General features: G+C 42.1%; 1 protein-coding gene across 1 annotated transcript in view; it reads left to right on the forward strand.

Annotated features, from left to right (window-relative positions):
- Positions 1-26799, forward strand: part of SV2C (synaptic vesicle glycoprotein 2C) — a 220469-nt gene that overhangs the window by 182576 nt on the left and 11094 nt on the right. Inside the window, exons 5-12 of the mRNA XM_047861652.1 lie at positions 2990-3123; positions 3592-3681; positions 6197-6307; positions 6758-6846; positions 10606-10764; positions 14074-14207; positions 15691-15894; positions 16360-16519. Coding sequence (XP_047717608.1) covers positions 2990-3123; positions 3592-3681; positions 6197-6307; positions 6758-6846; positions 10606-10764; positions 14074-14207; positions 15691-15894; positions 16360-16519 — 1081 coding nt within the window. The remainder of the gene's footprint in view (positions 1-2989; positions 3124-3591; positions 3682-6196; positions 6308-6757; positions 6847-10605; positions 10765-14073; positions 14208-15690; positions 15895-16359; positions 16520-26799) is intronic.

Consider the following 26799-nt stretch of genomic DNA (forward strand, 5'->3'; position numbering starts at 1 on the left):
TGGACGGGTTGACCTTGGATTGGTTTCCACAGACGAACTGCCCAAGATCCTAAGGGAAGGAAGAGGGTGTGGACAGGAGCGGGTGGGTAGGGGGATTCAGCAGCGAGAAGATGAGATGTATGTGGTTCTCTCTGTGTTTGTTTTCTCAAAGAAAACAGGAGGTAGGGTCAAGTGCAAGGAGTGAAGTAGATGGCTAGAGATTTGAAGAGGGACCTAAAAAGGTTACAAAAGAGTTTTGGAGCCTAGGGAAAAACATATTGCAAAAAAAAAAAAAAAAAAAAGGAGAGAAAAATGAGTGGACCACACACCCTTTATGTAAAGCAAGACCACAATGTATGTGTGCGCACACACCCCAATCACGGGGTCAGAAGACCAACCTCATGGCTAATGAAGTAGAGAATGGCATGAAACACAACGAATAGGCTAAGCTTCGGCTGCTGGAGAGAAGAATCTACCTGAAAAAACTGCATTTTCAGCTGAGGAAAGCTGAACTCTGTACCAGCTAGCTCCCCTCTGGGTTTAGATTCTATGTGTAGTCCAGTTTCCTCTGTAGGCTGAAAAGTGCTCAACTGGCATCACACTGCGATCAGTCTCTTCCCTATTGCTGTGATGTTCAGGAGCAGGGGAAGTGAAGGGCGATACCAGGACCAGCTGTCGAGAAGGAGAGTGAAATCACCAGAGAAGCGTCTAGAGAAGTCCGAGCCAAAGCAAGGGGCCTGAGGTTTCATAGAGAAGAGCTGAAATTCTTTAATGTAATTGCTGTCAATCAAGTAAGCCCTAAAGCTGTAACTGCAAAGAGAAGCATATTGCTCTCTTCACGCTGCTGTAAGAAATCACCACAAACTTACTGGTTTTAACCAGCACAAATTTATTATTCTCAAATTCTGGAAGTTGGAAGTCTAGATGAGTTGGCAGGGCTTCTTGGAGGCTCGAGGGGAAAATACATGGCCTTGCTTTTTCTAGCCTCTGCAAGCCACCTACGTTTCTTGGTGTGTGGCCCCTTCTACATCTTCAAAGCCAGAACTGTAGTATCTTCAGGTCTCTCCTCAAGCTCACCTCTGACTTTTGTCATCACATCTCTGTGTCTCTCTTTCTCTTACAAAAAGGCTCTTCTGTTTATGTAAGCAGGAGCCCAGCTCTATGACTTAATCATTGTACCTCAATATCCTTAATGGAATCACACCTGCAAGGCAACTTTGCCAATAGGGGAACATAGTCGCAGGTCTAGGCATGGGGATGAGGACGTAGAGAGGGAGCATTATTCTATCACAAGATGTTTCCTGGTCTATCCACTAGTGTGACGTAGTTCTGTGCTGTAGCCTGACATTTAAAACATTGCTTTTGCTTCATTCAGCCATGTAAAGCTTTTCTTTTTCATCCAGTGTGTAAAATAATAGGATCTAGATCTTTTTTAAAAAGACATTCTTTATGAGAAGCTCTCAGATCAAATGCGAAGTGAACATGGTATGTTTTCTCTGTTCCATCATGAAATTTCTTCTGTGTTTTTGGATATTTGAGGCTTTTGAATTTCCGCTACATAGAACACTGAGAGTAGACATCCTCTCCTGAAGTTTATGATGTGGTTAATTTATCCGTTCATATAATCCTCATGTGTTAAATTCCCAGGTAATATTTATTAATCTAAGATTGATACAGCGTGTCACTGATGTTTATGTCATTTGTCAACAAATTCTGTTTATGAGTGAGTGTGCATAGACACGAAATTGAGTGTGGCCTCAAATCCTGGTGGAGAAGATTCTGATATGTAACTTCAGCTTTGTGGCTTTGAGGAAGTTGTCACCCTCAGAATCTCACTTGGCTCTTGTGTAAATAATGAATAATTACACTGCTCTCTTAGGGATGGCCTGAGTTTTGTTCACAAAAGGACTTATAAATGGCAAGCAATGCCAAAAACTAAAATTTTGCCTAATATAATTCACCTATGCCTGTATACATTTCCTCTCTGTTTTCAATTAGATTTTTTTATCCTTCATTATTTCTCCTTTAGAATTATGTTTGAATGTAGCTTTTAACCATTCTATCCTCATCCAAATATTGGCTTTCTTTTAGTTCTTAAAGAGTTTTCTGTTTGTATCCCGTAATGCTTGTTTTTATTATATATATTATAGTAAAAATACTATTTAGAAATTTAAAATTCTCTTGATCTATTTTAGGACACGTGCATATGGAGAGATACCACAACTGCCGTTTCTTAATAATTGTACTGGTCTGGGTGCTGGGCAGCAAACCAAAGACACCCTTTCAAGGGATCACTAAAGAGTCATGTGGAAACAGTTAAAAGAGACTGGTAGGGAATAATAAAGTACCCAGGAGCTTGTAGCAGGAGGACATCTTGTACCCACCTGGGCCTCAAAGGGCAAGAAGAGGGAGGGACTGCCAGAAGTTGACAAGAGCTATGACTATAGAAGAAGGGCCCAGAGGGCAAGCATAACCAATGCCAAACCTCCACCCAGCCAGGGCAAGGCAGAAGGGAAGCAACGGAAATAAGTGTCCTGTCCCCACTCTCTGCTCTCCTGCCCCTGCTTCCTTTATCCAAACCCAGTGGAAGCCAATGGGCAAGGGAGCCAGTTGACTCCCTTCATAGTGGTCTGTTTCCTGGCACACAGCAGGGTGGAGAGGAGTGGGCAGTCAGTGACTGGAGGAGCAAACCAAAATGCCCATCACAGTGGTCTGTTGGAAAAAAACATTCCAAATTCATCATGGCCTTTGGAATTTGGTTGTTAAGAAGCACACATGCACCCCCATCCTTAAGCCCTGACCCCTTTGGTTTTTCTTTCACCTCTCCTATCAGTGGTTGTGTAGTTGAGCTGGTCACTGTGGCTAATCCCCACGCTGGGTCGTTCTTCTCTATTAAGACTTGATTAATAAATTTGCAGTGTGGACACCCACGATGATGGCGGGGTCCTCGCTTTCCCAGAAGGCAGTCTGAGGGTCACTCTCCTTCACTCTTCTCTTCTTCCTTTTCCAGGATGGAGCTTCAGCATGGGATCAGCCTACCAGTTTCATAGTTGGCGTGTGTTCGTGATAGTCTGTGCGCTCCCCTGTGTCTCCTCAGTGGTGGCCCTCACATTCATGCCTGAAAGCCCACGGTTCTTGTTAGAGGTAACACCTATAACTACAAATATTCAAGGAAGCTACATATGTTGGAAAGAGTTCCTTGTGAATTCTAGGAAAGTGTGTTTACCTCTTTAGGAGGTACGTTTTCACTTGCTGCTATGGAACCATGGAGGGGTTGGCTTCATGGGGATATGCTTTTAAAGGATCAGTGTGTGAAAAAGCTTTCTCATGGCCAGAAAGCACTAATGTTCCTCCCGAAGCAAGTAACTTTTCACTTAGTGAAGAGAAGATGTCTTATTTTTTATACATGAAATTTTAGCAGCCAAAGATGCTATTTATAGTTACCGGTACACCCATCCACTGAACTGCTAATGTACTTAAGGGTATCCAGTGGGATATCCCATTGGCACAGTTACACCCAATTTGATCTGACAACACAAGATGGTCATGGGAAAATCAGGGAGTATAAGTGTTTCATCTTTTAGCACCTCCCTGTCTATTTGCATTTCTTAGGTTGGAAAACATGATGAAGCTTGGATGATTCTGAAGTTAATTCATGATACAAACATGAGAGCGCGGGGTCAGCCTGAGAAAGTATTCTCAGTGAGTACTTGCTTCTCAGACAATCCTCTACGCCAGGGGCCAGGAAACCTTTCCTGAAAAGGCCAGATTGTGGATTTTTCTCTCTCTGCACCAGCTACGCTTATCTTTCAATTCCTCATATTTCTGTTTCACTGAGACATGTTGCCCTTACTGCCCTTGTGAGTACTGTTCACTCTGCATGGAATGCTCTTCCATCCTCTAGTTACAAAATTTATTCTCAATGGGGAATGCTGGTCTAAATTATTAAAAATTAGGGGCACCTGTGTGGCTCAGTTGGTTAGGTGCCAACTTCGGCTCAGGTCATGATCTCACGGTTTGTGGGTTCGAGTCCGCATCGGGCTGTGTACTGACAGCTTGGAGCCTGCAACCTGCTTCAGATTCTGTGCCTTCCTCTCTCTCCACCCCTCCCCTGCTCACACTCTCTCTCTCTCTCTCTCTCTCTCTCTCTCTCTCTCTCTCTCAAAAATAAACTAAAAAAAATTTTTAATTACTGAAAATTGGATGCATAGAATTTTTTGAAGGAACAATGGTTTTTAAATCTTTTTGCATATGCAGTCATATACAATTTGACTAATAATGTTTTATCTGAAAGAGGTTTAAGCAGACATATCATAAGACATGAGGTGAACATAAATAAGATCTTCAGTGTCTTATAAATGATGTCAACAATAGGTCTTTTGATGGCTTCCTGTCTTACATTTAGGTCTTTCACCAATTTTGAGTTTATTTTTGTGTATGGTTTAAGAAAGTGGTCCAGATTCATTCTTCCGCATGTCGCTGTCCAGTTTTCCCAGTACCACTTGCTGAAGAGACTGTCTTTATTCCATTGGATATTCTTTCCTGGTTTGTCAAAGATTAGTTGACCATAGGTTTGTGGGTCCATTTCCAGGTTCTCTCTTCTGTTCCATTGATCTGAGTGTCTGTTCTTGTGCCAGTACCATACTGTCTTGATGATTATAGCTTTGTAGTAGAGCTTGAAGTCCGGGATTGTGATGCCTCCTGCTTTGGTTTTCTTTTTCAAGATCACTTTGGCTATTCAGTGTCTTTTCTGGTTTCAGACAAATTTTAGGATTATTTGTTCTAGCTCTGTGAAGAATGCTGGTGTTATTTTGATAGGGATTGCATTGAATATGTAGATTGCTTTGGGCAGTATTGACATTTTAACAATATTTGTTCTTCCTATCCAGGAGCATGGAATCTTTTTCCATTTTTTTGGTGTCTTCTTCAACTTCTTTCATAAGCTTTCTATAGTTTTCAGTGTATAGATTTTTCAACTCTTTGGTTAGATTTATTCCTGAGTTATGGTTTTGGGTGCAATTGTAAATGGGATTGATTCCTTGCTTTCTCTTTCTGTTGCTTCATTGTTGGTGTATAGGAATGCAACCGATTTCTGTGCGTTGATTTTATATCCTGCAACTTTGCTGAATTCATGAATCAATTCTAGCAGTTTTTAGTGGAATCTTTTGGGTTTTCCATATAGAGTATCATGTCATCTGCGAAGAGTGAAAGTTTGACCTCCTCCTGGCTGATTTGAATGCCTTTTATTTCTTTATGTTGTCTGATTGCAGAGGCTAAGACTTCCAATACTATGTTGAATAACAGTGGCGAGAGTGGACATCCCTGTCTTGTTCCTGACCTTAGGGAGAAAGCTCTCTGTTTTTCCCCATTGAGTATGGTATTAGCATTGGGTCATTCATATATGGCTTTTATGATCTCGAGGTATGCTCCTTCTATCCCTACTTTCATGAGGGTTTTTATCAAGACAGGATGCTGTATTTTGTCCGATGCTTTCTCTGCATCTATTGAGAGGATTATATGGTTCTTGTCCTTTCTTTTATTGATGTGATGAATCACATTAATTATTTTGCGGATATTGAACCAGCCCTGCATCCCAGGTATAAGTCCCACTTGGTCGTGGTGAATAACTTTTTAATGTACTGTTGGATCCGGTTGGCTAATATCTTGTTGAGGATTTTTGCCTCCATGTTCATCAGGGAAACTGGTCTATAGTTCTCCTTTTTCTTGGGGTCTCTGTCTGGTTTTAGAATCAAGGTAATGCTGGCTTCATAGAAAGAGCTTAGGAGTTTTCCTTCCATTTCTATTTTTTGGAACAGCTTCAAGAGAATAGGTGTTAACTCTTCCTTAAATGTTTGGTAGAATTCCCCTGGAAAGCCATCTGGCCTGGACTCTTCCAAGCAAAATAATTCTTAATCCAGAAGCTAATCTCTCTGAATGTTTTATCTGCTAATGTGTGCCTTTGTGGTTAAGATTCAAAGAAGGGTATTTTTGTTTCATATTATTCCATTGCTACTTGTTCTTCCCCTTTACTCTATGGTACTCCCTTTCATTTGCTTCTTTTAGGTGGTGTTGGGATCTGTATACTTGTGCCAATGGTCTCATATATGAATGGAGTGATTATATACTTTCTGTGGGAGTTGGGTTTTGCTTCTTTCAAAACAAATTATAAGCCTTCAGAGAAGAGAACTCAGCACTTACCCTGTGTCGCTCTTTACAGGTAAACAGAATCAAAACCCCAAAACAAATAGATGAACTGATTGAAATTGAGAGTGACACAGGAACATGGTACCGGAGGTGTTTTGTTCGGATCCGGACAGAACTCTACGGAGTAAGTAAAAAGTGTGCCCTGACTTGCTGCCCGACCTGTTGCATTTGAGGTTGGTCAGAAGCAGGATTGATTGCAATAGTTCCATGAGTGGGGCTGTGCCCGCTTCTGCCCAGGTCACCTAATTCCCGCACTAGCACCAGGTAAAAGGATCCCCATGGGATAAGCAGGCTAGCCAAGACATTCCATCTTTGGGAAGGAAAAGTGCTAGGCAAGGAGTCTTGGCTGGGATGGGGTGCCCTGAGGTCTTGGGTTACTTTGCCCACTGGCCTGCAGGAAGCTAAAAGGTGAAACTTGCAGTATTTGGTTCCCTACAGCCTTCAGGTTTTACATTTTAAGTTGGAATGAATCTGGCTGAAAGAAAACTCAGTGTTTTTGTAACTAGTGAAGGGGGTTGGGGAGTGGGTTGGCTGGCTAACTGTGAAAGAAAACTAACTCTTGCGTATTTCACAGATTTGGTTGACTTTTATGAGATGTTTCAACTACCCAGTCAGGGATAATACAATAAAGCTTACAATTGTTTGGTTCACCCTGTCCTTTGGGTAAGTAATATTTAAATTCTTCGTGAGTGAAATCTGTACATTTCCACCCTATAACTCCCAGTCACACTGCTTTCTTTTCTTATACTGTTTGATGCTGTTAATGTGCTAGGAAAGTTTTTTTTTTTTTTTTCCAGTTTAGATTTGCTGACAATTATAGTTTTTATAAACGACTTACCTTTATTTGTCCTAAAGCTGGGTAGCAAAACCAGTAGTGCTTGAAAAGCCCGACGAGACCGTGGGTGATTTGCTCCCCATGGCTTCTCCACCCTTCTCTCCTCATTTGCTCGGCACCAGCCACACTGGCCTCTTTGCTTTTCCTCGAACATGCCAGAACTGCTCTCATCTTAGGGAACTGCCTTGGCACTGCCCCCAGATACAGTCCAGCTCACTTTCTCACCTCTTTTGGGACTTGGCTCAGAGGTCACCTTCTCAGGGTCACCTTCCCTAAGCACTTTTCTTAATTGCAGCCCCTCAGTACCTCCTACCTCCTTCTCAGCCTTATTATCGCTCCCACCCCAAGCACCTTCCATTTCTAATATACAAAAAGTATCTTCATTCTGCACAGAATAAAGCTCATCTCCCTCTCTCTGGAAGCTCTGGGAGAACAGGGATTTTTAAGCTGTTTTGTTCACTGCCATATCCGCCTGGTACATAGTAAGCACTCAATAAATAGTTGCTAAATGAGTAAAACCACCATATATGTGTTCTAAGAAAAGAGGAGGTAGGAAGAAAATTCCAGAATTTTGTTTGCTAATAGTTTCAGAATATTTGTGTCCAACTCTATTTTGCCTAGTTTATTGTTTAAAAGAGGCAGTTAGAGAATGCCCTACACTTTTAGGTCAATAGGCTCTTAGTGCCTAGGAGAGCCCGACATGTATGCCCCAGGTTCTATCTCTAAACATCCCTGACTTACAACAGTAAACGGCAAAATAACCAATCTTTTGCAGTGCCATGGTGTGTGGTAAAGGGAGAGAGGAGGGAAATGTGGATCAGGAGACCTAATATCTCATCCTGCTCTGTGACCTGAAGACACTCCCAAGTTTTATTTCCTTATTTCCAAGTTAGGAGGGTTGGTTCAGAATATGTAAAGTTACTCCCACTCAAGTTCTAAAAGGCACATTAATCTATGAAGGCAGAGAAGGCTGAAAAGTAACAGGTATTTTGTGCCTACTATGTGGTAAACACTTGGCTAGGTACAAAAATAAGCCTGTCGAAAGTTCTACTGTTAATGTGGAGATTTACATGGTAATATTGGGTTTGTTTATATTTTGTTACTTATGACTGACCACATTTTAAACTTTACGGTTTCCTTATAATACCCCTGAAATGTCAAATAGTGCCTAGCATTTAGTGGATATTCAGTAAATGTTTACTGAATAAATAAAATATTAGCTGAAATTCCTCCGCGTCACTGATGATGTATGTTCCAGGGTAGTGTGCTTCCGTCACTGTTGCTATTTTTAAAGATTTTTGTCCCGTGTATATGAGTAAAAAGCCTTGTGATAGATGGTGCATCCATGAGTCATTTCTGATTTAGTGGCCACCACTCTAAATCATTAGATTTAGTAAGTAATTAATTCATGGTCTATGAAGAGAAGGGCTTGGAATCTCTGGAATCCCAAGGCAGAGATGTTTGAGAAATCCTAATGACAGTGATGATGATAAAAACTAGTCTTTTGAGCACTCACTATGTGCTAGGTCCTTGGCATCCCATTTAACCTGAGTAACCACCAGGCGGGTACTGTCATCATTCGCAAATTAGAGATGGGGTCACTCAGGCTTAGGTAAGTGTGCATCAGAAGAATCACCTAGAGGGCTCCCTGTCCAGAGTTTCTGATGCAGTCAGTCTGCATGACACCTGAGAGTTTGCATTTGTAACAAGTTTTCAGGCGATGCTGATGCCTGCTACTGGTCCTCAGACCCTTCTTTGGGAACCACCATCTTAGAGCAGCACTGTCCAATAGCAATGAAATGCAAGTCACATGTGTCGTTTTAAATTTTCTAGCAGCCACACTAAAGAAAATAAAAGGAAACAGGTGAAATTAATTGTAATACTTTATTTAATTCATTATGCTCCAAATAGTGTAATTTCAATGTACAATCAATATAAAAATGATTAATGACCTAATTTTAAGTTCTTTTTTTCATAAAGTCTCCAAATTTGGTATTTTGCATTTATAGCACATCTCATTCGATCTAGCCACATTTCTTGTTTTGTTTTGTTTTTTTAAGTTTTTATTTCAAATTCCAGTTAGTTAACACACAGTATAGTGTTAGTCTCAGGTGTACAATATAATGATTCAACACTTCTGTAAAACACCTGGTGCTCATCTCGCCAAGTGCCCTCCTTAATCCCCATAACCCATTTCCCATATCGCCCCATCCACCTCCCCTCTGGTAACCGTCAGTTTGTTCTCTACAGTTATGGGTCTTTTTCTTGGTTTGCCTCTTTTTTTCCCCTTTATTCCTTTGTTTTGTTTCTTAAATTTCACATATGAGGGGAGTCATATGGTATCTTTCTTTGTCTGACTGACTTATTTCACTTATCATAATACTCTTTAGCTCTATCCATGACATTGCAAATGGCAAGATTTCATTCTTTTTTTAAGGCTGAGTAATATTTTAGTGTGTGTGTGTGTGTGTGTGTGTGTGTGTGTGTGTATGGCTTCTTAATCCATTCATCAGTCAATGGACTTGGGCTACTTCCATAATTTGTGTGTTGTTGATAGTGCTGCTATAAATATCAGGCTGCATGTATCCCTTTGAATTAGTAGTTTTGTATTCTGTGGGTAAATACCTAGTAGTGAATTTGCTGGATCATAGACATTTTTCTAAAGAGGATATAGATATGGCCAACAGACACATGAAGAGGTACCATAACTGATCATCAGGGAAATACAAATCAAAACTACAATGAAATACCATCTCACACCTGTCAAAAGGGCTAAAATCAACGACACAAGAAACAAGGGTAAGGATGTGGAGAAGGGGGAATCTTCCTGCACTGTTGGTGGGAGTGCAAACTGGTGTAGCCACTCTAGAAAACAGTGTGAAGTTTCCTCAAAAAGTTAAAAATAGAACTACCCTATGACCCAGCAATTGCACTCGCCACATTTCAACCGCTGAGTACCCACATGTGGTTAGTAGCTGCTGTACTGAAGAACCTAGCAGCATGACTTAGTTGTCATATGCTAGCATAATATATTAGAAGGTAAGGCATAATACATTAGAGGGAAATAACCTGCATGTCCCTTTTCCCAGCCTCAAACCACTTGAGAAATGGTTCTCTGCCCTCAGGCTAGCAGGATCACAGTAGTGTAGAAACCAAGAAATATTCCCCATTAGTAAGGAGGTCATTCTTTAAGGGTACTCACATTTTGTATCCTAGGAGTTAGTACAAGCAGACTGGGAGACAAGGTTGCTCAGTGAAGGCTGGGGTGATGAGAAAAACTTCAGCATCAGGATGCCATGTGGTTGATATAGGCTGCATGTTCCTTCCCAAAGGAAGAGTGCAGGAATTATACATCTCAGGTTCCCTAGGTCAAGTCGTCTCTCTACCTTGATTTTTGCAGATTTCACCATGGTGAGGAGGGGGCAAATACAGATTACCGTTTAATGATTCCTAATGTTACAGGGAGACAGTCACAATCAGAAGTGCTTCTCCAGGAACCACCACCTCTCTGAAAATGTCAGGGAGGCAGTCATTGCCACTGGTATGCTGGCACCTTTACAAACTCACTCTTGTTTTTGTCGTTGCAGATACTATGGATTATCTGTTTGGTTCCCTGATGTCATTAAACATCTGCAGTCGAATGTGTTGCCAATCGAAAAGATAGAGAGAGAAAAATTTTCAAATTTCACTGTTAACTTGACAATAGCAAACGAGTTGCATATTGGAGCGGAATACGACAATGGCAGGTCCAGAAACTTTGAAATAACTTAATTTTCTATATGTTCTGAGAAATGTATTTCTCATTGGCCTTCACTGCACTGAAGCATGCACAGTTTGTTTTAGTTTGTACTTAGTCGTTCTCAAATTGAACTTAAAAACTTCCAAATAGGCTTTAAAGATAAGGTACATGTATATAAGTATTTTACTTAAAACTATTTCTGAAACAGCTGCTTTACATTTATTTAGGGGAATCGACTGGCACAAAAAGAAAATTTAGAGAGACCCTGGAAAGCAACAAAAATAAGTTACAGAAGAGAAGAGCGTAGAGTGTGAGAAAATAATATGGGTTATAGTGTAATTTAATCCAGAGAAGAAATGTCAAGTGTCATTTGATGCCTGTCTCCTATCCCTGAAAAAGGGGACCACTTTTCAGAACCCCTTCCTTCTCCCTATATCAAATCAATAATTGGCATTAAATTGTATCAGGAAGACTCTCAGTTAGAGAACAGGAATCATTTCCCAAAGTTAAGGGTTTTGAAAATATGGAATAAGTTAGCAAAGGACATTTTTGAAGATGGAATCTGGAATGCATCTTGATAAGGGGAGAGAACTGGCTCAGGAAGGTGGCTCTGGTCCATTCTTTGAGGGAGGGAAAGATACAGACAAGGTCATTGTTTCCATCAGTTGTTGTCTGAGCCAATAATTGCCGGTATGAGCTCCTGTTGGTTAACATCATTCTTAGGAAGTTGTCCCAAATGCAGAAGTGGTAAAAGTAAAAACTTTAAATAACTGAACAAGGTCCTCCAGGGCATAACTAGTTTGGAAGGATAAGAAAGAATTCCATAGGATGTTTACGGTCTGTATAATGAAAGGGAGAATTATGAATTAGGAGATAATTGTTTAAATTGGCAATTCCATGAGGGGCCTAATCCTTAGCCAAGCCCTGTAGATCACCTTCACTCTCCCACATAAAATACCAGCCCAAGTCTGCCCTGGTTTTTCCACCAAAACCTTAGAGTCAAGTGCTCTCTAATTGAGGGTAAAAATTTACTTCATTTATTTTTTAAAGTATTGTTACTCTGTTAAGAATGTCTAATATGTTTGTGTCTCTGACATGTTTTAAATGATATTTGTTGAAGTTCTAAGCCAACTGTTCAGTCATCACTAAGAAATGTTTTACATGAGCCATAGAGCGATTAGTAGTTTTAATAGTATTAAAATCCTTGTAGAACATACATATTTATTTTAGAAGATGATAGAATATTTATTTGTTTGTCCTTTAGGAAAAGTGAAATACCACCAGCTAACTCATTTTTTCCAAATAGCTTTCCTATTCAGTATCATAAAATGGCTACTCTTTTCTGTGCCATGGTACTGATATGGAATAACCTCCGGGGTGTAGACTCTCATGAAACAAAGCAAAAAGTGTAGAATAACTTGTCTCGTCTGCTAGCAGTCCATATACAGAACGCTCCTGAAGAGCACATGAGAACCTGGCTACACTGGTTATCTCTGGGCAAAAGAACTGGGTGGCGGGGCGCCTGGGTGGCGCAGTCGGTTAAGCGTCCAACTTCAGCCAGGTCACGATCTCGCGGTCCCGGAGTTCGAGCCCTGCGTCGGGCTCTGGGCTGATGGCTCAGAGCCTGGAGCCTGTTTCTGATTCTGTGTCTCCCTCTCTCTCTCTGCCCCTCCCCCGTTCATGCTCTGTCTCTCTCTGTCCCCCCCAAAAAAAAAAGTTGAAAAAAAAAACTGGGTGGCTTGGGAATGAGTGGGGAAGGACTTATTTTATCCTTTTTTGATGTTTTGATCTTTGTACCTTGTGTACCCTATGTATATATTATCCACTCATAAAAAAAACCCTAAAAAATTGTTTCCCCTTTCTAAATTCAGTTCTATTTCAGAAAATTGATAATATTCTTAATATGCATCATTACTTACCCTTCTTTAATGGAAAAATTTATGGTTTAGATGGTTTTACTCTAGACCCCTGGAGTAGAGGTTCATATAAGATTACTTTTTTTTTATTTTTATTTAAAAAAAAATTTTTTAACGTTTATTTATTTTTGAGACAGAGAGAGACACAGCATGAATGGGGGAGGGGCAGAGAGAGAGGGAGACACAGAATCGGAAGCAGGCTCCAGGCTCTGAGCCATCACCCCAGAGCCCGACGCGGGGCTCGAACTCGCGGACCGCGAGATCGTGACCTGAGCTGAAGTCGGACGCTTAACCGACTGAGCCACCCAGGCGCCCCTATAAGATTACTTTTTAAGATGGCGATCTGTTAGGCCACAGTGCACTTTGAGCTGAGGAATGCAATCAGGCATTAAGGTGAGAACAATTTTGAAAGTACTAACAAATATATAGATCTTAAGTCAGTCAGCTTGCTTGCCTGGGTAGCTCAGACCCTTTCTGTTCCTACTAGGAGTGGTATTTGGTATAATAACTTCTTCTACAGTTGAACCAGCATTTTCTTCTCAGTGACTGGCTAAGTATACATTCATGGTCTGTTAATAACTTACCAAGACACATTGATGACTATCAGTCTGTGTCTCCTAGAGGTCCTGACCAACACGGACATCTAAGATGTTAGGATCATCATAACTATTAATCCTGTTCACCACCTATAATCCCTGCCCACAGCAGCACCCAGAAACATCTACAAGTTTTCAAAAATGAGCAGAGCTCTCTAGTCAGTCTGCTTGGTTCAAGGAATACCTGTTGGCTGTGAGAAGAAAAATATTCATGGAAATGAGTGTAACTTATGAGTTTCTTGAGCCTTGAGTCAATCATCCCTCACATAAATGAAGCAGAATTATTATGTCCTCTCTTCAGAATCACTGAAATCCCTACACTAGAATGAAGAAGTCTTGAGTTTTTAGCTTGGCAAACAGACTTTCATTAAAAGTGAGCATGAGAGCACATTCTCAAGTTAGAGCCTTTAACCCCAAAAGAGAGAATTTTTAAATAAAGGCATATGAGCAGGAACGAAAGGATAGGATTGAAAAATAAGGAATCAGTAGCCACAGGTAAACTCCAAACACTGTACCGTCAATAGGATACTCCACAAAATCTTATGCCAACATTGCAAAGGCTTAATGAAGTTATCTTGAATGCCATCTCTTCTGGTGGAAAATCATATTGGTGAGCAATGAGATAGCCGAAGGACAGGCTGTATGAGGAAAAGGTGGGAAAGCTAAGAGCCTAGAAAATTCAAAGGTCAGTGTCCTTTATGGAGAGTTTATAAATGGGGCATCAGATCTCTCAACCCATTTGACTTCACTTTGAACCCTGATGGACATAACCATTGATAAGAATTTTTTGTGTGTGTTGGGCAGATTTCTAGGGATCAAGTTCAAATCCGTAACTTTCAAAGATTCAGTTTTTAAGGACTGCACCTTTAAGGATGTGACTTCAGTCAACACCTACTTCAAGAACTGCACATTTATTGACACTGTTTTTGATAACACAGGTAGGTGTGCTCCTTAGCCCTGCCTAGGGCCTCTTCAAATGGCCCAGTTCTTGGCAGAAACGTGATATCCCTGTGTGGGCAGAGGCTTATGGGGAAAGTAGATATTAAAGTGTAAAGGAATGAATTTCCTTAATCAGGTTAAGCTTACATTATTTGTCTCCCGTCAGATTTAATGCCGTTGGATTTGCTGAAGTTCAAAATTGAAAAAAATCCTTTGAGCAATTTTGAAGAAAAGAATTAACCTGTAGTTTGTTTGTTTTGATAATCCTGGTTTCATATTCTGATGTCCACTTAAGTGATCATGCCTGAACTTCAGTTAACAGAAACGGACTGCATATGGCCATGCTTAATCAGATAGCTTTTTAATGCAATCCATGTAATGGAGTCTGGAAACTCTCCAGGACAAATAGGAGGGGGGAGGTGGAAACACTGATAGAGCACCTACTGTATGCTGGTTCCTACTCACTATCATTAGACGTTCATTATCTCATTTGTTGAGATGATAGTGGAAACTTGGCAAAATTAAGTAGTTTGGCTGCCTTCTTAGACCTAGTAACAGTTAACGTTTGGAACCAGTTTTATCTGATTGCAAAGCTCATGCTTTCCCACTCCTACACTCTGGTCCATCTGTCCTATGAGTCTAAAATAACAGCCCCACACTGGTGGGAGTAAAGCGCTCCACTCTTGGCAGCCCTGCCTTCTTGATGCTCAGACAGGAGCCAATGGTGCCTGGCTCCAGATCAGGGTGTAATCAGGTGCCTTCGGGGTTTTGTAAAGAGTGCTGTCACTGTCTTCTAACCCGATCAACCTCGGAAGACGAGCTTTTTAGGCAGATCTTGATGAGCAAGGACAGCAACAGTTTTGATTCCCACTGTCTCTTAGCAGAAGCCACCCCTCTGCACCCGCTCCTTGAACAGATCCAAGTTCAAGGAAAAAAAAAAATTCAGCAGTGAGCTTCCAACAAGGTTCCAGTAAGGAACTCTTGTTCCTTTGTATGTTCCTCCACTTTGACCTCAAGTTACAAATTCAGCCTAAGGAGCCTGACAAAAGTCCCGTTCCTTTTCTTTGCCTCAGAGCCCATAAAATAGCAACGACAAGACTGATTCATGCGCATTCTGAAACAAATTGTTTTTGTAATTGTAGTAGGGAAGCTATTAGTACTGTAATGATAGTCTTTATGTAACATGATAATTAGAACGAAGTAACATTATAAAGAAGTAAGCAAGTAACATAATTAGCAATGGCCAACCATAAGAAATCAGAAAATAAGTGGATTCTTTAATTTATTCCTTTATTCGACAAACATATCCTTCATTCAGGCTACTTTGTAATGTGACGTTCTAGACCAGTCCCTGCGCTTTGGCCAGACCTTGAAGCCCTCAAGGAGTTTACAATACCATGACTCTTTCCTGAATTCTTGACAGGCTTTTTTATACTGGTGTGGAACTGTAAAAAGCTTGATAAATTGTCTTTGTGTCCACAGATTTTGAGCCATATAAATTCATTGATAGCGAATTTCACAGCTGCTTGTTTTTTCACAACAAGACGGGATGCCAGATTACCTTTGATGATGACTATAGTGCCTACTGGATTTACTTTGTCAACTTCCTGGGGACACTGGCAGTGTTGCCAGGGAACATTGTGTCTGCTCTCCTGATGGACAGAATTGGGCGCTTAACGATGCTGGGTATGTGCTTGGTTTCACGTAAAATAAAGGAGCTGCCCCTGCAATCCACGGGGAGCCCGTTTCCCACTGTCCTCCCTATGCTCTTAGGGATTTGCATCCCACAGAGATGAGGAGAAATCCCTTAAGACCTTTCCTTAAGACTAGAAATTATGTCTAATTACATTTTATTTGAGCAGCTTCCATGAGTTAACAGACTGAAAAACTAATTATGTGTGACTAATGTATATTTTTCCACTTAAGTAGCTGAGTAATTGATGATGTGCATTTCATGCTTGCTGTGTTTAGAAGGCTGTTAAAGAGACAAACTTTTAATACAGGTGAACATACCTGTACCTGAGCTTTATGAAGTCAAGCCTACACCTTCCCCTTGGGATTCACTTTTGCTGAGAGATGTCAAAGACCCAAGGTTCTTGGTCTACTAAGATGATGAGAAACATTCCAGCCTTTTGTGTTCTTCATTGGCAGGTGGTTCTATGGTGCTTTCTGGGATCAGCTGTTTCTTCCTTTGGTTGGGCAGCAGTGAATCCATGATGGTAGGCGTGCTGTGTCTGTATAATGGATTGACCATCTCGGCCTGGAACTCTCTTGATGTGGTCACTGTGGAACTGTACCCCACAGACCGGAGGTATGTTAAAATGGGCCTCCAGGAAGAGGTGCTCTGAGCTTCATGGGACCACTGAAAAGTCATAGAATACAAACCAAACTGTCATTTCCCAAAGGAAGTGAAAATCCAAAAATAGTATCTGGTTTATGAGGTTGTAGTTTTCACTCCTATATCTTAAAAAGAAAATGTAAGGGAATATAGTTGCTGGTGGAAGAAATAATAGGGCAGTGAAACCGGTGAAGGGATTTAATTGTGTCTATGACTTAGTTTGGTGGCTAACAATAGGAGGAACCTATAATGAAGCGGTGAGGGGCAGGATTTAACCCACATTTTGAGTTGCTAATCAGTCCTGAGAGGGTCCTTACCTTCCTTTGCAAGTGTCTACATGAGCTCTGTATTAAGCAACCATGCAGAAGTCTCTAGACCTTATCTTTTGACCTTCCTGGTCTGTTGCAGGGAAGCCCACCACATTTCCAGTTACAACAACAACAGCAACAACACAGATTGCTATTAGAAGAAAAGTATGCATCAGACCCAAAGTGGAGACAAAAAGACTATACCTTTATCAGAGAAGGGGCTAAAAGGTAGAGTTTGGGGGTAGAGCTATAGCAGCTGAAAAACTGAAAGAATAAAAACCCTTTTTTTTCCATTTGACATGAGCAAAGACAAATGGCCTCTGCCTTTTTTAATTTCATGTATACTTTGTCACCACAGAAGCCCTTTCTGCTGGAGGATAGGGTCAGTAGTCTCTGGACTCCAAAGTGGAGAAGGGATTTTTCTAGGACTATGCAGACATTTGGGGTAAGAATTTTCAACTGATCCTGAGTCCCTCCTTTTGTTTACTGGCCCCAATGGGGTACATTCTCTGCCTGTCCAGACTCTCTAGCTTAGATTTCTTCTTCATGAACATCAATCACTGAGCATATAGAACACTAGCAGAAGTATATACCCATCTCCTGAAGAACATCTCAAACTCTCATGGATGTCTAATCAAATATTATTCTAAGTAACCTCCTATTGAATATTTAGGCTCTGAAAGGAAACACGTACTCCACATAAAGCATCTCCTTCATTCATTCAACAAACATTGATTCTCGTTTGTGAGTGAGCTCCTGGGACAAATGCCAAAGGCCTTAGGATGAGGGTGCTGCCAAAAGAGAGAAAGAGAGGTTAGGACTCATTAAGACTCTGCAGTATTAATTGAGTATTCTTTTATCAACCCTTCATCTTGCAAACAGGGCCCAGAGGTAGGTTAAACTATACATTTAAAATAACACCCTGGGGTGCCTGGGTGGCTCAGTCAGTTGAGCATCTGACTGTTGATTTCGGCTCAAGTCATGATCCAGGGTCGTGGGATCAAACCCCACATTGGAGTCCACACTGGGCATAGAGCCTGCTTGGGATCTCTCTCCCTCCCTCTCCTTTCCTCTCCCTCCCTCTCCCTCCCTCTCCCTCTCCCCCAAGTGTGTGCTCACACTCTCGCTCTCTCTCAAAATAAAATAAAATTAACCCCTTAATGTTAAAGCAAGGCTATGGCATTGTCAGATGCCTTTTTGTTATGCATTTAAGAGTTTGATACTCTTTTAGATGACTCAGGTGCTAATCCATCTACCATAAGGGATGGTACTCCTCTATGGCAAAATCTGGCTTCAAGAAAACCCATGAATTTGGCAGATCCCCCCCATGAGAAACATAGGCCAGCTCTAATTCTGTTGTTGAAAATGTTAAACATCAACTAAAGCAAGAACAGAAACATGCACAAATTTTATTAGGAGACACGCCTGTGTGAGAGAGAACAGAGAGGGAAGTGAAGTCTGGGAGAGTTGCCCCGAAGCCTGAGCCCCAGCAAAGGACCGAGGAAGGATATTTGGGTGGACTGCCCCAGACCTCCAGCAGTCTCAGGAAGGTTTGGCAAGGCTGTTGGAGGGGGCAGGGGCGGACGTCAGCTTCCAACAAGTCCTGTGTGTCCCGAGAACCAGCCTGCAGTAGCACTCCGGACATGCTCAATTATTGGAACAGCAGAACGTGGGGATGGATTTGAGAGCACAGCAGCTGGGGCAGCAACTTGGATGTCCGAAAGGTGTGTTTACACCTCAGCCGCACCTTTGCTGGAGGACACTCTCCAGCTCTTATACAGATGTAATTAGATACTGTGCAGCAAGTCAGTGTGTTCAGTGATCGAGAGATAACTGGCCCTCCAGCACTGCCAGGGCCCTGGTGAAGGAGCTAGTACTCCCAACTCTGTTTCCAGCTAAAACTGTCTCTTCCATCTCTGCCGTGTTCCTCTGGGTCACACAAAGAGGTCTCCATGGCTCTCTGGCTCATCTGTCATAGGAAAACGCCACCTGTTTTGAGTGCAAGCATCCTATGGCCTCTTCTCCCCAAGAAGGCAGAAGAGTACATCTTGACAAGAATTCAGACTAGAGCCTGTGATATTTCATACTGGAACGTAAGCACCGCCAATTCCCTGCCCAGTTTCTAGAATCTGCCCTTCATGATCACAATAGGACACTCTGCTTCCAGGTCCCAAGCTCAAAAAGTAACTTTTGAAGCCATTTAACAGTGATTCCCTATCCAAATCCCAGTCCAAATGATTCTATCTGGGGAACATAATGGAAGGTATAGTCTAAGTGCTATGGCAGTTACTTAACACTTGAAAACCACATTTGTCAAGCACATGATGGCTTTTCTTTTAATGTTATATACCTTTGGCTTTTCCTAGGGGTTATGTTTACCTTTACTGTGAAACACCAATAAGGACAGGACACCACCCTTTACAGTGTACTTTTCCCTCTGTGCACAGTCCACCCCCCAGTATGCAGGGAGCTCTGGAACCCCTCGTAAGCAGCTGCTCTGTTCCTTCATTTCATGTGATAAAAATTGGTAATTCTTCACATTTCACTCTCTCTTATGCAGTAAGGGGGCCCATCTCTTCTAAATCTGCATGGTCCAGCTAGTGTTTTGTTCCTTCTCATTCTGATTTGCCCTCTTTTCTTCCTCTTTTATTGAGTTTGTGTTTTTCATAAGTTACCCAAATTATTTCCCAAAGAGGCAAGGGAATTAAAAATCGGAATTAGACACCCTTACAAAAAATAGCACTTTTTTTGTGCCTAAAACGTGAAACAGGAAGTACTTACAAGCACTTTTTGTTAAGAAAACTTCTGTTTTCCCCCTCTGCATGCCACATTTTACTTCTGAACACCAGGTGTTGGAGGGGGGGGGTTCTTAATTTTTTACAATTCATAGCAAACAACCGCTATATGTCCTACGACTTAATTCTGACAGCATCTATCTGGAAATAGCCTCAGATCCTACAGGCTAGGGTCTCAGTTCCCACAAGACTGCCCCCATTTCAGACACCAAACACAAGTCAGGTTATCACCTGCAGTTCTGACCTACTGGCTATAAATTGGAGTTCTCACAACCCCTTCCTTGGGTTTGAGAATTTGAATGGCTCGCAGAACTAAAGGGAACATTTACTTACATTTACCAATTTTATAAAAAGATGCAATTCAGGAAGAGCCAGATGGAAAAGATGCATAGGGTGGGGTATGAGGGAAGGGCCGGAAGCTTCTGCTTCTCCAGCTGCTACTACCCTCCCAGTTCTTCCAGTGTTGACCAACTTGGAATGTCAGCATCTTGTGGTTCAGGATTCTTATAGAGCCTAATCTCTAGCCCACCCCTTCCTAGTTCCAACCCTCTAATCACTTGCTCTTTCTAGATCAGCCTGATCTGGTCGATTTCTAGGGGCCCCACCCTAAGTCACCTCCTTAGCATAAACTCAGGCACGATGAGAGGGCTGCATTATGAATAACTGAAGGCATGCCTGTCACTCAAGTTTTAGCAGCTAGAAACCTGGACAGAGACCCCCATATATTTCTTAGACCACACCTTTCTCCTGTGTAAGTGTCACTATGATTCTTCTATCTTTAAAACCTCAGCATCAAAAGTAAGCATGACATAATGATTGTAGTCTTAAACAGATACTTGATGACATTTCAGCTTTCCCCTCAGGTTAGAAAGATAATGGACAGTAACGGTGCATAATACAATCAGGGGCAGAGAAAGGAGTGGAAGGACCCTCACAAAGACACAGACTTGTAGAAAACTCTGGGCTGGTAGTGCATCCCCACTGAGTCATTTTAGTGGACTCTGTGTAAGATCCAGTTTGTTGATGGAGATGGGAGGGGATCCATTTTTTGAAATAGAAGCTTAGGGAAACATTTCAGTATATTCATTCTGTGACACTCTCTGACACCAAATATATGGTGTCTTTTCCAACACCAACCAGTTCTCCAATCCTGACACCACGTGGAGTTAGCATCAGATCCTATAAGTTAAAGGGCTCAGTGTCATGAGACTGCCCCTATTTCAGATGCCAGCTGCAAATGGGGTGCCCAGGCGACTCACACTTCTGCCCAGCCAACTACAAATTGATGAATTTCCACAACCCTGAACAGATTTGATACTTTACTATATAAAGTACTTGGGTGAGGTAAGGAAGAGTCCCAAGTGCAGGAGCCTCTGTTCCCATGGAATTAGTTAACTTACACCACCCGGTTTCCATGTGAATGCTTTCACCAGTCTGGAAGCTCTCTGGATTTATAGAGGTTTCATTATGGAGGCATGACTGATTAAATCATTGGTCATTGGTGACTTAATTTCATCTCCAGCTCCTCTCGCTTACCTAGAAGTTTGGGGTGGAGTGGGGGGCTAAATTTTTCAACTGTCTATTCATATGGTTGGTTATTTCCAGAGACCAGCCCCCATCCAGAAGCTATCTAGGAACCCCTTAAAATAAAGCAAAGATGACCTGTAGTTTTCTGTTATTATGTGGAAAAACTGAGATTTTATTGTTTTTATTTTTTGTAATGTCTAGTCATTTTTTGAGAGGCAAGAAGGGACAGAGTGTGGGGAGGGGAGGGGCAGAGAGAGAGAGGGAGACACAGAATCTGAAGCAGGCTCCAGGCTCTGAGCTGTCAACACAGAGCCCGACACAGAGCTCGAACCTACAAACAAGATCATGATCTGAACTGAAGTCAGATGCTTCACTGACTGAGCCACCCAGGAGCCCTGAATGCTGAGATTTTAAAGACTGATACAACTCAATGTTACCCAGAGTAGGTGAGGGTGGAATTAGTGCTCAGAGACTGTTATGGGAATTCTAAAACCAGGCACAACATTTTTAGAGGGAGGAATTTTTTCCTGTAGGTGAGGTGTTGTTTCCTCGGTCTGCTCTCAAGACTTCGTCTTGGTGTGGACTTCTTTGGGTTACTATGTTTGAGGTTCATGCAGCTTCTTGAATCTGTAGGTTTGTGTCTCTTGGCAAATTTGTCAGGTTTTCAGCCATTATATATTTGAATATGTTTTCTCTTCTTCTTAAACTCCAGTGACATAAATATAAGATCTTTTGTTACAGTCCCGCAGGTCCTTGATGCTCAGGTGATTTGTTTTTAGTCTATTTGCTCTGTTTTTCTGATTGGATACTTTCCAGTGTTTTCTCTTCCAGTTCACTGATTCTTTCCGCTGACTCCTCCATTCTGCTGTGGAACCCAGTCACCAGGCATTTTTTTTCTATTTGTCATGATGTTTCCTATATTCTTTATTTTTCCAGTGTGTTGATAATTGCTCAGTGAAGCATTATCATCATGACTGCTTTAAAATCTTTATCAGATAATGCTAATATCTGTCATCTCAGTATTGGCATCTCTTAATTATCTTTCCTCATTTTGTTTGAGATCTTCCCAATTGTTCTTAGGATGACTGATATTCAATTGAAAGCAGTCATTTTCAAGTTTTGTTATACTTTAAATCTCTTGTAACCCATTAATTTCTAGAGCTCTCTGGGAGGTGAGAAGGGTATGCTACCTCATTATTGCCAGGTGAAGGTAGATGTCCAATGTCCCCACTCAGCCTCTATTAACAACCAACCAAGAGGGGGTATCCTCATTACTGCTGTCCCCCAGTGGGCGTCCAGTCTCCCCTCATGATCATGATACCATGGAGGGGAAGAAGGGAGAAGGGAAGGAGCTCATTACTGGCCAGCAAGAGTCCCAGTTCTCTACTTAGCCTTCCCTGATACCACTTCAGAGGCAATATCGAGGCACCTCATTACCATTTTGTGAAGGTGGAAGTCTCTCTCCTTGGCATTTGCTTGTATGCCTGGCAGTTAGGGCAACTATTTTCCTGGTATTCGTTTGGAAAAGAAAGAGTATTATCTAAACATATTCTACCTTTCTAGGCTGCTCCTCGTTGGGCAAGAGAGAGCAGAGTTTGTTGAAGCTTTTAAAATAATCTGTAGGTGGTGGTATTTCCACACTGCCATGTTCTTTGGTTCCGAGTCTGAGACCAATGCAGCAAAAATGAATAAATAAATAGAAATAAATTTTTATAATGCAGGGTACTCACACCTCTCAAGTTCCCTAGCTACTCTGCTTTTTCCTTCTGTCTTTCAGAGTCTTATGTTTGCTTTATAGTAGCCAGTATTTTTTAGCTGTAGTTAGTGGGAATACTCATGAAAGTATGACTATTCCATCTCCATATGAATTTTAATATTATCCATTTACTCAACTACTTTGAGTGCCTGTGATACAACACTGAACACGCTATTTGGGGTCAACTCCAACAGAGCTTATGTAAAAGTGAACATCAGGTACAGTAGAGTCAGGTCAGAGTTGTTGTGAGGCAAGTAGATGGTGCTGTGAAAGCAGAGAAGAAATCTTCCTGTCACTTCCTGAGAAGTGACATCTGAGCTAAGACCTGAAATATAGTAGGTGATAGCCAGGCAAAGAGATAGAAAAAGAACATTGAAGATGACACACAAAGTACTATCTGAAAAGCTCTGGAAGCAAGAGTTAACAGAAGTAGGTAAGTAACAGATCATGAAGGATCTTATAAATTGCATTATCCTGTGGGTGATGGGGAGCCCTTGAAGTGTTTTGGGAAGAGGGATAAGATCAGACAAGAGCTAGAGAGTTTACTCCAGTGGCCAGAAAGGCAGCAGGAGGACTGGTTAGGACACTGAAAATAGTGATGTGAACTAGAAAAATGTGGGTAGGAAAGGAGAGAAATCAATATTCAACATGTTCACAGAAACTTGGAGATACAATAAACAAAATTTCGTGGTGGGTTAGATGGTGGGGTGCGGAAAGAGGTTGTCAAAGATGATTCCAATTTCTGCCCGTGCAGTCGAGTGGATGGTGATGGGCATTTTGAGATTGGGACACAGAAGGGAGAATAGGTTTGGGCTGGCATCGGGAAGATAATGAGCACCATTTTGGATGTGTTGGGTTTTCATGTCAACCTGATGTTGTCTGATAGGCATTTGAATTACTATGTTTGGATGCCAGAAAGACACCTGAGCTGGGGATAGAGTGTTCTTTCACTAATTCGTTAAACAGATGATTTTGGAATATGTATCACGTGGCAGGAATTATTCTGGTTCTTGAGATACAGCAGTGAACAAAACAGACCAAAACCCCTGGTTTGATGGAGCTTATATTCTAGTTGGGGAAAGACAGTCAAAAAACAATTAGATAAGCAAAGTAGATATATCAAATGGTCCTAAGTAGAGGGAAAATAAAGTTACATTACGGCATAGAGGGCACTGGGGCCAGGGGATGACTATTAACACGATGGTCTAAGAATATGCGACTATAAAAGATGACATTTAAGCCAAGATGCAGGAAGATACTTCAAAGAGAACACTCACAGAGGCAACAGTGAGTGCAAAGGTCCAAGGGTGTAAGTGCAGGAGACCACTAGCAGGAAAGGTAAAGAAGCTTTTTACCCTGGAGCAGCATAAGCAAGGTGAACTGCAAGAGGCAGTAGGTCAGAGTGGACACAAAAGGCTTTGGTCTTCATGCTGAGAGACATGAAAATCCATTTCATGTTTTGAGGGTTTGGAGCAGAGTAGTGACATGATCTCAAGGATGTTTTCAAGGAGAACTGGCCTTTGTGTTTAAAATATATTATAAAGGATCTGAGGTGGAATCAAAGAGACCAATTGGGAGTGCACTGCAATTATTGTGGCAAGATACAGTAGTGCCAGTGGACAGGGTAAGAACTGGTTAGATTCCAGGGGCGCCTGGGTGACTTAGTCGGCTAAGCATCCAACTTCAGCTCAGGTCACAATCTCACAGTTTGTGAGTTCGAGCCCTGCACCAGGCCTTGTGCTGACAGCTCAGAGCCTGGAGCCTGCTTCGGATTCTGTGTGTGTCTCTCTCTGCCCTTCTCTGTCTGTCTGCCTCTCTCTCTCTCTCTCTTTCTCTCTCTCTCTCTCTCTCTCAAAAAATAAACATTAAAAAAAAGTAAAAAAAATAAACTGGTTAGATTCTGAAAATATGTTGCAGACCAGAGGCATTACTGAAAGTTTGGATGGTGAGGTATGGGAATGAGTTGTTGGGGGAAAAGATACTCAGAATGACTTCCAGGCTTTTGACCAGAGCCACTGAAAGGCTGGAATTGCCTTTGTTTATATAGGAAAGATTGTGTGAGGGGAAGGTTAAGGAGAAAGAATCAGGAGCTCAGTTTCGTTCATGTTAAGTTTGAGATGCTATTAAATATCCAAGTGGAGATGTCGGCTAGGCAGTTCCATGTATGAGGCCAGAGTTCAGGGGAGAGGACTAGGTGGGAGGTAAAAAGGTGAGTCCTCGCAGTGTATAGATGAAATTTAAAGTCATGATGTCAGATGACACCACCAAAGGACGACTTGTAGATAGAGAAGAGGGGAATTCTGAGAACTCAGGCCAGAGACATGAGAGAATCCAAAGGTCAAGCTGATAAGGAGAAGTCAGGAAGGGAGATGGAGACTGAGTGAGTGAGGTAAAAGGAAAAGACATTAGGTAGGTCCTGGGAGCCAAGTGAAGAAAATGGTTCCAGAGGAGGGAGTGATCAGGTATGATAGATGCTGGTCATGGACCAAATAGATTAGCGAATTTGTCACTAGAATTGGAGTTATGGCAGCTACTAAATTACTGGCATGGAGGTGAAGATTGGGGCCTGCTCACCTGTATCAAGGCAAAAGCCCAGTAGCCAGACTCCCATCCACGGCAACAGGTGATCCTGAGGCAGCCCCAGGTTTGACACAATCTTGAGGTTTAGCTGACTTCTGTACCCCAGACAGGGCTGAATCTGCAGGTGGGAGATAAATGGCCCCACCTGTAAAGACGGGAGGACCTTAGGGACAATCAACACGTGTACACATGTGCATGTTTGAAGACAACCAACCATCCCTTTGTTCTTCTGCACTCTTGTGGCATAACTCTCCTGGCAGTTGGGCTGGTGACCATATGTGGAGATCAGGCAGTAGGGTTAGAGAGGCTGGGGGCGGGGGGGGGGGGGGGGGGTGTGGAGAGCGGTAGTTCAAGTCAAAGGAAACAAAAAACAGAGGCCTACAGAAGAATAATGTGTCTGAGAAGGCAAAGGGTCTAGTCCCGTGGTAAATCCATCAGGGTAAGGAGATCCAGGGTTACCATAGCAGGTAACGGCATAGGCAGCAAGTTTAGTGTACCCGGCTAGGAGACAAGGAAGGGTTCAACAGGCCAGAAACTCGGGCCAGGAGAGTAGACAACAAAAAAAAACCCCAGCCTGTCAACAAGTGGTCAGAGTAATTAGGAGGCATCGTCATCTGCAAAAATGAGGCCTGACACTGTAAGTCAGAAATCTCTGTAAACTCTACACTTAGCACAACAGGACAATACTAGCTTGCATTTGGCCCTCAGTAATGTTCATTGGAACTGCCTCTTGCCCAAGGCCAGAACTAGCCCAGGTGGAGGTGGGGTGGCAGAACTACAGTGAAATTTGGGGGAGGGAGGTGCCTCTCTGTTCATGCACTCAGCTGTGGCCAACCACCTCCACTCGATCCTCTACCTTCATCCCAGCTCTATAGTAACAGCTGGGGATCCTTGTCGAGACCAGCTGCACAGTGCCCCTGAGGACCTACCACAGTGACTGGGACTCCGTGGTCCGTGTGGTGCACTTCTTCTTCCAACTCTGAATTTCTGAATTCTGAGGCATGGCCTTGAGAAGCAGAGAGCAGTATTTGCAGTTCTGCTGGGATCGATGGGGGGTTGGTACAAAGGAAAAAGCAAGTAGTTCTAGCTGGGTATATGTCCTGGAGGCTGGGACAGATAGTGAGGCTGGGAAGACAGGATAGCTTTGAGAAGCATTACAAGGGAAGAAATGAAGAGCAGAGCAAAATGATAGATCTTTGAAGTTTGAGCATTATTGAATATACAAGTCATTATATAGTATTTGGACAATTTCTAATCATCCCTATACAACATCAGCCTCTGTCCTGT

Source organism: Prionailurus viverrinus, chromosome A1, assembly GCF_022837055.1.
Source record: "Prionailurus viverrinus isolate Anna chromosome A1, UM_Priviv_1.0, whole genome shotgun sequence".
NCBI classification, from domain to species: Eukaryota; Metazoa; Chordata; class Mammalia; order Carnivora; family Felidae; genus Prionailurus; species Prionailurus viverrinus.